A 10,600-nucleotide genomic window follows, 5' to 3' on the forward strand; every position below is an offset into this window, starting at 1 on the left:
TGCTCACAGGACTACTTATTTAAATATCTCCAGTAGCATAGCTAGTAAGAACAGAGTTATGAGCATCAGGATAAATTTCACTTATCTTCATTTAAGTATTAATCTGACAATTACAAAAAATGGCAAAAGTGAATGGATAAAAATACGTTCTACTTAGTACAGTCCAGCTGAATTATTCACCTATATCAAAATCAAAGGGTAATCCCTGCTATTACAAGCATTCTAACAAAGGTGGCCATGCTACTGTATATACACATTTGCATATATTTGTATTACCTTCACGTAAAGGCTTCTGAATCTTTAGATCCATGATAAAAGTGATAGGGATTCTTACTTTTTTTTAAGCTTGTACTCATTAATTTAGAAATCTCACTAGTAACACTTAACTTTTGCAACAAGTCTTGAATACCAATATAAAATTTTAAGTACTGCTGCTCCAAAATTTAGTACTTAAGGCTTTTCACTACAATTATTAGTACTATCTGATGCTTGATCACTCATCTATTGAAAATTCAAATAAACCTTTGTTTTTATAAAATGCTGTTTCCATGGAACTTGAAAAACACTCATATTATGTCTTCTCACAAAAGCAGCAATGATTAAATGCCTTCAAGTTTAGTTTATACACTATTCATTTATCTGATACAAATCATGCTTTTTAAAGGATTTTAGTTAAGAGTAAGACCAACATTCGTACTATATGAGCATGAGTGTAGAACTGCAAATACATGCATGTCATTCAGGGAGAACAATCAGATTTCAACATTTTAAGTTTAAATGATTTGTTATTTTTAAAATCAAACTGTAGTGAAAATCCTTAACTGGTTCAGGTAAGATAAATGTACGTAAATGTAATGAATCTGGAGAGACTGCTAATAAAATGACTTTGAACTACAGCAATATTAAAATAACTTAAAGGAAACCTCAGATTCACAGAGGCTTTTCTTTCTATCTGAAGTTACAAACCCCCAAGTAGTGTTATAAACAGTACAAAAACCAACAGAGAAGGGCTAACATTAATCCCCTGGTGCCCACAATTACAGCACGGCTCCCCATTGCTGGCAATGGAATGCACCCTCATCTCTCCGATTCCTGGTATTCACGGGTTAAAAGCAAGGCATCATTCTGCTTCTCTGGAACAGAATCGGAAGTCAGTCAAAAAACAGATGTCTCTGCATGTTGTCCTATTGTTTTTAATTTATGGTAGAAAATGAAATGAAAACTTGTGTTCAGTGCTTGGCTCTTGCATATACTGGTAATTACTATTATTAAAACTATGGTAATGTTTAATAACTCCCCAAAAGGCTCAAAAGACTGGGGCAGTAATTGGTTGAGGAAGAAGTTTTCAGTTCAGTCTTCAGGTACCAGTAGCTTCTGGAACAGTCTAGAAGATGTTGCTCCAAGCTTTTTATCCAGTCAGTTGGAGGTTGTCTGAGGGTTTCAGAAAGTCTATATGCAATGCAGTGCATGAGACAGAGGTCAGGATTCAGCTGATATATCAATTGCTGGCTGTTTTGTTGGTGTTGCTAAAATAGCCTCTGCTTCTTCATGCATCTAAAAGAAAAAGCCAGATGAAGTATTAATGTTGTTAAGAGATTCTACTAGAGAGACCCCAGAAAATGGTTTCTGTTAGTAAGAACATGAAACCTGCACCCAGCTGGCACATTTTGGTGCATTCAATGCATCTGAACCCTCCACTTACTTGTAAGAACTGTACATCTTGAAATAGCTCCTGAATGAACCTTCGAGATGGAAGTCGAAATGTACAATGCGCTAACAAGTAGGATACCTCAGAGTAAAGGCATATGTCATCAAATGCTTGGGGATACTTCTCCTTAATTCTGAAAAACAGAAAAACCAACATTTTTAAAGTCTTGAACAGAGTTCCATCACACTTTAGAAACCTGTTCAATTAGATTTTGATTGTCATCATTAACAAGGTAGAACTCTTCAGTAATAGGCATTTTAAATGCTAGATCTAATGAAGCAAGAAAATCAGAACAGGCAGCATTATTTTGTACCAAACTGGAAAGAATCTATATTAATGACATGAAACAGAACTTAAAATAATAGATATAGAAAGAGAACAGTATATCACAGATTGGCATCCATAAGTACAGCAGTAATAAAAAATATGGAAAAGCTAACTTAATTACCTGTAAGCATTTTTAAAACTATAATGAGCATGTCTGCATTTTCTCTTAGCAACTGTATGTATGTATATCGGTTTCCAATGTCACTAGCCCAGAAACCTACAGGGTTTTTTATAGGAATATAAAACCAGGAATCAAATGGTATATTTTAGCCCGATTTTTCCTATAAATTAATTCCAGTAGTTGTACTCTTGCTTAAAGCAGGTTTGTGTTTCTCAAGTTACTTCCAGTTTGTTATTTTGCTTATCTGATATCTATTATTGTTACATACATAACGAAAAAAGAATTATCGTTTCTTTTTTAAAGATGCATTATATACTGGGTGTGTAATGAAATCTCACTACAGTTAAAAAAACTGGGGAACAGTAAGAAATTAAAGACAGAGCAAAAATATTAAAAGGAAAATTCTTTGCTTGGCTTTTACATTACATTCAATCATTCCCAGTAACCCACAATCATATCTCCTTGACAATTTTTTGGGAAGTCAGAAGTTAATCACTATCCCAGAGACCTTAGAAAATGCATACAACTAAATGTTGCTAAACATGTGAAATTTATTCAACTTACGTCAGGAGTCCAGTTTCATGGCCCTTAGTTCCTACTGAACTACTCAAATTGATTACTAAACGTAAGACTTCTTTCCGCAGAAGTATTCTGCACACTGGTGTATCGTCTGGGATTGATTTTACTCCTGGAAAAAACAAATTTAACAGTATGGAGTTTAAATAGAATAGTCTTTGTGCTGATCTGATGCTTCATAAATCTGTTTTAGCATTCTATATACACACACATATATTTATGCATGTATTCTGAACTACCAACAAATATTTCCATTGAAATTAAAACTTAAAAACACCCTATTTTCAGGAATTTTAACATAGAAATATTTTAAAAGGTAAAGTACCATTTCATAAATGGAAAAACCTTTAAGATTCAATTACAGTGCTCTCTCTACCACTAAATCATGTTGCAGACTGGGCGAGTGATTACCTGCTCTATCAGATGCTGGAGAAGTTTGCAGCCAGCTACTTTGTAAGAAATTATGACAATTCAAATGTAAAACACAAGCCTAAAAAAGAAATGTCTGTCTCTTAGAAAAATTCAGTAGTGTTTCTAAAATACATATTTTTTTTTTTTAAACTAACACCAGTGTGGAAAAAAAGGTAGTCAATTTGCTTATAAGGTCAGATACAGAGGTATTTAATAACCTGCAGAAGTCCAGTATAGCAAGAGAAGAGTTGTTTTTATTCTTGTTCTTTTGTTGCTGTTTTGGTTTTTGTTTGTTTTTTACATAATGAACATTATTTTGTTGCAGTATGTATAAATGGAATACTATTTTTCCACAACACGTAACATATATTTTAAGAGTTATAGTCTCTAATAATCATAAGGCTTTCAAACTTACCTAGTACAAGCTCTGTACTCTTGGTGCTGCTAGCTGAGCCATGGGATACTGCATCACTACAGCCTGAAATTCCAGAAAATTTGGAGGAATGCACATCTAAGTGATTGTGTATGGTCTGCCCACACCAGTCAGTATATGGAATGTCTGAAAAATCTGTCAAACAAGATGTGACATCTTTGTTATTTACACTTTTCCACCCTTCGTATGCTTTTCTTACGTTTCAACAATGGTAAGCATACAAGAGGAAGCCAAAAAACTGTTATGACACATAGAGCTCTTACTTATCTATCTGTGCTCTATTTTACGTAACATAGTAATGATGCTCTTGCATAGGCACAGTTTTTCTATTCGTGCAATTATCACAGGCATTGCAAAAAAGGGCTCTGACTTCATCAACAGAAAGATGTGACAAGAAAGATTCTTCTGGGAAGCTTCATTGTCCACAGTCTTCACACTTTTGGATTTAAAGATATTAATATAAAATCCAAGCTTTGTTCTGAACCACAGAAAAACACAGGTCTGAAGGGACTCCTGGAGATCACCTAGTTCAACCCCTCGCTCAAAGAAGGGCTCACGTCAAAATGAGATTAGGTTGCACAGTGAAGATTTTCCCCTTATGTTCAACTGAATTTCTATTCCTACAGCATGTGTTTATGGCCTCCTGTCCTTTGGCTCTGTGCCTCTGACAAGAGCCTGGCTATGCCGCACCTGTAAACCCCTTATCCTATTTGAAGACTACAGCTGGGATTTTTTTTTGAGTTCAGTATTGAGAAAGGATGGCAAACTCAAACTCAGTTCTTTGGGCCATTCCTCACATTTTGTACATCATTCCCCTTGCCAACAGTGCTCCTTATGTGTTACTACCTGAATGTGTTAACACTTATAAAACAGTGAGGATTCCTACTAAGCATGGATATACTGAATTATCTTTTTATTACAGACATTGCAAAATGGCATGTAACTTCTGAATCTGATATAAATCACAAAATATTAATAAAGATGACTAAATCCCAGAAATTACAGCTCAACTTAAACACACTCCTCAGATTTCACAGAATCACAGAATAGTTTGCATTGGAAGGGACCTTAAAGATGACCTACTTCCAACCCCACTGTCATGGGCAGGGATGCCTTCCAGTAGCCCATGTTGCTCAAAGCCTCATCCAGCCTGTCCTTGAACACCTCCAGGGATGGGGCATCCACAGCATCTCTGGGCAACCTGTTCTAGCATCTCACTACCCTCACTGTAAAAAATTTCTTCCTACTACCCAATTTAAACCTACCATCTTTCAGCTTAAAACTGTTACCCCTCATTTCAACACTACTCCCTGATAAAGAGTGCCTCTCCCCACCTCTTCTCTAGTGCTGGAAGTTCAAGTGCTGGAAGGCTGCTACAAGGTCTCCTTGGAGCCTTCTCTTCTCCAGGCTGAACAACCCCAACTGTCTCAGACTGTCCTTGTGCACGAGGTGCTCCAGCACTCTGTTCGTCTTTGTGGCCCTCCTCTGGACCCACTCCAACAGGTCCATGTCCTTCTTATGTTGGGTTCTCCAGAGCTGGATGTAGTACTCCAGGTGGGGTCTCACAAGGGCAGAGTAAAGGGGGAGAATCACCTCCCTCAACCTGCTGCTAATGCTTCTTTTGATGCAGCCCAGGACACGATTGGCTTTCTGGGATGCAAGCACACACTGCCGGGTCATGTTAAACTTCTGATCAACCAACAACCCCAAGCCCTTCTCTTCAGGGCTGCTCTCAATCCATTTTCCTCCCAGACTGTATTTGTTCTTGGGTTTGCCCCCACCCATATGCAGGATCTTGCACTTGGTCTTGTTGAACTTCATGAGATTTCCCTTGTTTTGCTTTACGGTATAAACTTGCTTTGAAGCCTTTTCGTTAAGACTTTTCATTAAGTTTGACTGCAAGAAGCAGTTTTCAGGACATCGATTTTAATTGCTAAGTAAGATTTCAAATTTTATATTTTGATATGCTCTTAGAAGCATTTAAAAAACCATGCAAGCACCTAGTCCTACTAACACCACTAGAAAGTGAAAAGATGGAAATGACCATAGATATACCCCTGGTTGCACAGTGAGAATTAATTAATTAAGGAGAATTAATTTCAAGGTCAATAGTCAGTAAGAAAAAAAAACATTACAGATTAATCAATGAACAAAATTCAATACTGTCATTCAGTTTTATCATACTTCCCCAGAAGGAGCACTAACCTGTACGACTATATGAAGAGTTCACTTTGTTGTTAGGCTGATAACCCAGTATCTGAATGCAGACACAGTACAGGCAGTTCTCATCCGTGTGCTCCTGTAGCCCTGTATCCTCTGTATTTTCCAAAAACTGAGAGGCATCTGAACGGCTGGTATTCATTATTTCTGTCAGACTGATCTGCTGTCGGAGCATCTGAAAAGGGCTTTTGACAACATCACTTGTACCTGATTGAAGACCTGTGGATAAGCAGTTAGATATCAGAAAGAAACAAACCAAGCAACCAACATTATTTCAACTAATTTCCTCTTTTAAGCCTTTTAAAGCTGGGGAGGGGGTGTGAAGATTTAGAAACTTTAAGCTCCCAAGTTTGTTACCATTCAGAAAATAGACTGCACGTTTTAGTCCTGGCTTATATGTCAGAAAACATCATGAAGGACAGAATTCAACTTCTAAATGCACCTACTGTACGCACACACAGTAAGAAGGTAAGTGGTAAATCCTGACACTATATCCACATTAGTAACAGTAATACCCATGTAACACTAATACATTACCAATTTTCATAGTATCAAACAAGATTAGTACAACAATATACCAAATGTTTAAACGACACATGCACCAATGAACACAGAAACACAATTTAACAAACTGTTAACTTGGCACCTGTAATAGAACGCAAGTAGACTCAACAATGCAGAAACAAGCCAAAGGCACTTTAGTGACATGCTCTTCCCAGGGGCAAATACCAACAAATACAATTTTGAACAAGAGTTACTTTACATTGAAACTCAGCAAACTACAGAAACACACTTTGAAGAAAATCAGCTTTATATATCACATTAACAACACAAAAGAAAAAAAAAATCAGCAAGGTATGTCTATTTGGATGTTCAAAGTTCTAATGAAGTTCCAGTTAACTAGGAGGGAAGACAACAGCTATCCTATACTACTTTAGGACCGGTTTCAATGCTTCTTTTTCATTTGTCCTACTGAAAAGACATGTATTGATGCCTTACAGATTTCTGACTACAGTGGAGTAAAAAGGAAGTGCTTTCCAGAACAAGCCAGGCATTACAGAGCACTTTCAATTCTCTCGTACCACATCACATCACCTCCACTGACCAGCTACCATGGAAACATCTCAGAAAGACAAAATTTACTTTCTGAAATACACACCTAACACCTTATTGGTTCCTATAGAGTCATGTTTAATCAAAGGGCAGTCAAAATGTAACAGCTCAACATGTGGCACATACATTTTATCTTAGCTTAAATTTTGTTACTTTCCATGATGCAGTATCACTACCAGTCTTTGATTAGCATTAGCTCACATTATAATCAAAGATATGTAGACTTTCCTCCTTCCTTTATTAGGGCAGGAACAAGCTTGTACTCCTCTGAAGCAACACCACATTATTTCAAACTAAATAAAACAGGAAATTAATGGCCTGCTATCCTGAATCTGGAACGCAGCTCAAAACTTAACAGCTAAAAATAACCTTTTCTGTAAAGAAAAATCAACAAATAAACCAACACCCTGCCCCACCCAATGTACAAATAAACAGAAAGGTACAGAAGAGGAACAAAACAGTACCTCCTGCGTCAGGTGCAAAGATCCTAGCTCCACGGTCATCAAATGGAGGTGTGGTTTTCTTCTGGAAATACGGAGTCTCCTTTACCTGGAATATTCAAGTAAAAATTACAATTAGCACAGGTGACAATCATATACAAAGGAAAAACAGATTCTATGAGGAAATAAAATACTGACCCTTTTTTTACTTCAGGAAAAAGATCTAATTAGAAGAGGAAATTAAGAATGGGGAATGGGCTCCTGAGAACTAAAGAAAAGCCAATGAGAAAAACATACATTTGTGAATGAACACTTACTAAGCAAGGCTTAACAGTCAGCAAATGTTAGAACAGTGGTGACAGGCCGTAAGGAAACCAGTGACCTAGAAGTGGCTATTAATGATCTGTCCATGATCACTCTACACCACTGGAGATCTCAAAAGAGCAGTGCAAAAACACCCAGGACATCTAAAATATTGCCTGTAAGATATCGTAGAGTCAAGATGTGTCTGAATTTTACAGAGAGTTGAGAGAGAAGAAATGAGGCAATGTAAATACGCCACAAAGACTGGAAAGGAGAAAGAAAAAGTAGTAATTTCATAAGGGGGAACAGAAGCAGGTATGATGGAGAATCTTTTTGAGATTATTTTAATTTTTTGAGATTATTAAGAAAGTAAGTTAGGTTTGAAAGGCAAAGGCTAAGTAAACTAAAGATAAAGTGACTGACTTACCTTTGATATAGGCCATGGCCTGTTTTTGATAATTAAGTAACAGAATATTAAACTCTATGATGGATCAGTTTGTTAGATGGGAATGTGTTTTAACCAAGTAGAAAGAGGCAGGTCATTGATAAAACACTTAAAATAATATGGTTTAATTTATATATATTTAGCTCCAAGGTTAAGTAAAGACATTATAATTTAATGCTATAAGGATATAGATACAAACACAGTAATATATCTCAGGACTGTGGTAGCAGGAAGTTAACTGTGCAATCGTGGGCATCATTTATGGTTAGCCAGTGAACATATCAATTAGCTGCATAAACAGGTATTACCAAATGTCCACAGATTATGCGAATTTCAACATAAAAGCTATATTATGACACATATTTATGCTACCAGTGTTTAACACTCTCCTAACCTAGTCTGTGTCATTATTTGCCTAATACAAAATAGACTAGCAATTTTTTGTAAACAGGGTTAGACCAGAAACTCTTGTTCTCCAAAATGCATTCCTTGAACGTACCACATCTGTTTTTCCTCATTTCTCTAGATCTAATCTATTCTGATGCAAATGCAACAGTTGACTACCCTTCAGTATGAAAATGCAAACAAATCTAATAAATTATCACATACATACCTGAAATATTTCATTGATATCCACAGGGAGAGCAAGGCCAATGTAATCATCAGAGCTACCATATGTAGCATTAGAAACCATGGAGCGAACAGAAGAGGAACGCTGAAGTGTGTTTTGGTTAATAGGACTTAACAAATCTTCTTTATCTAACGAAGCATAACTTAAAGCTTTCATGAACCTGTAACATTGAAATAATAAATCACAGGCTTTTGACACATTAAGAGTAAGAAGGACTGCTCACACAGACACTGTCCTAATCTTCCCATTGTAGAACCCAGAGCTTGTTACTTTGTCAAATTACAGCTATAGGCTCATTGCTTTTTTCCATCTCGTATTGCATGGGTTGGCAGTTCATCAGGTAAAATTTTCTCCTTTGAAAGTCCTGGGTCAGGGACTTGAAAGACAGCAAGATGGAACTTCTGCTTGAAGGGCTGCCAACTCTGCAAAACCATAACTTTTTTCCAACTTACCAGGCTTTGAAAATTCACAGTCCAGACACGGTCAGCAGATTTAGGCTTTTAAGCTACTAACTGCCTCATTTTGAAATGTACCTATACGCTGACTGTACCTTCTCTGGATCTTCACAAACTCCAAGCTGAGCAGGCACATCCCTGCAAACACAAAGCTTGAGCCTGCTCAGGTACCAGCCGTGCAAGCAAGGAGCATTTTTTTCCTGTACTCTAAAGGAATCAACCATTAGATCACCCAAGCATGGAGGAAGAATTTGCTCAATCTGAGTGCAAAAAGAACAAACCTGAACCTGTGCAGGAAGCAGAGCTGACTGTGATAAGCAGCCCCAGGAGAGAAATGTGTTAGGAAAATGAAAGAGGAGAGAGGAGGCTGGAGAGCAAGTCCTCAGTGCTGACCAGAGTCCTGAAGATGGAAATTTTGTATTTGGCCATCTGCCATTTTACTTCTCACTGAAGATAAGAACATATAAATGTTTTCTGCTAATCAACCTATGTAGATAGTCTATACGCAGTGGATTAAAGCTTCCTAGTAAGAAGAGACACACCCGAGAAACAGTAACTTTTTATTATATTACTGTGACTTATTATACATTGTGAGGTAAACATTTGATTTCTTGACTTTCGGCCTCAGAAATAGTTTTCTACGTTTTTTTGGATGGGCAATTAAAATGCCTTCTTATCCTGAACAGGTTAACAGATTTATACGGAGATAAAATTAAATTATCAAGTTTTGATCATGTAAGGTTCTAGATTTATTATGCAATGGGAATGCGCAGAACACAAGTTATAGGATATCAGTAGTTTTCTTGCTACTAACTGATTCTGACCAATGCAGTGGCAGTAGCAGTGGGCTTGCAATAAAAGTAAAGCCATACTTCAAAACCCCAAAATTACCAAGTGGATTAGTTATTGCATAATAAAACATTCTACAATTACTCTCAATATAAAATTAAAGACAAAGTATTAATACTAAATATTTGCCCCTGCTTTTCCTGGAAAAGCTAACAGTTATACCACTACTAACTAGTAGTGATAAACACCAACAAGTTTTCATGAAAGCACGTCTGCAGGTCACGTGGTGAGAGCCATCACCACAATTTGAGACATGCACATTAACATTTTTGGCTGGTCTTTAAAGAAAGAGGTGGAAAAATTAGCCTCACAAAATAATTTACACAAAGAAATAAGCTTTTCAACCTTTTGAATTAAAGGAACAACTAGAAACATCACAAAAATCAATTTACAGCTGCTAGTTGTTATGAACACATGAATTTGTCAATGAAACACGAATCAAATTTTTCTGAAGACTGACAGAAAAATAGTCTTGTCAGACAAAAAGGACAGAATATTTCTTTCCAGTTCATTACTTAAGCAGCACTTAAGGACAACTTTTCATAGAATCATAGACTGGCCTGGGTTG

The 10,600-nt window shown here is 36.7% G+C and overlaps 1 protein-coding gene across 1 annotated transcript; it reads right to left on the reverse strand.

Moving 5' to 3' along the window:
• Positions 1–833: 833 nt before the first annotated feature.
• On the reverse strand, positions 834–8,883 carry LOC104469625 (rapamycin-insensitive companion of mTOR-like). The gene is made up of 7 exons (XM_010084201.1): positions 8,711–8,883; positions 7,374–7,458; positions 5,782–6,015; positions 3,559–3,711; positions 2,721–2,844; positions 1,703–1,841; positions 834–1,554 (listed from the first exon to the last, which is right to left on the reverse strand). The coding sequence occupies exons 1-7, from the start codon at positions 8,789–8,791 to the stop codon at positions 1,480–1,482; spliced, it is 891 nt and encodes a 296-aa protein (XP_010082503.1). The 5' UTR covers positions 8,792–8,883; the 3' UTR covers positions 834–1,479.
• Between the last annotated feature and the right edge of the window lie 1,717 nt (positions 8,884–10,600).

This window comes from Pterocles gutturalis, unplaced genomic scaffold (assembly GCF_000699245.1).
Source record: "Pterocles gutturalis isolate BGI_N339 unplaced genomic scaffold, ASM69924v1 scaffold33400, whole genome shotgun sequence".
In the NCBI taxonomy this organism is placed as follows: domain Eukaryota; kingdom Metazoa; phylum Chordata; class Aves; order Pterocliformes; family Pteroclidae; genus Pterocles; species Pterocles gutturalis.

Bases quoted from the DNA above. Each gene is read 5' to 3' on its own strand.
- LOC104469625 (XM_010084201.1), bottom strand. From the start codon at position 8,791: ATGGTTTCTAATGCTACATATGGTAGCTCTGATGATTACATTGGCCTT. The intron at 7,459-8,710 runs GTATGTATGTGA...TGAATATTCCAG, and splicing joins ATATCAATGAAATATTTCAG to GTAAAGGAGACTCCGTATTT. The intron at 1,842-2,720 runs GTAAGTTGAATA...TCTGTTTTTCAG, and splicing joins CATGAAACTGGACTCCTGAC to AATTAAGGAGAAGTATCCCC.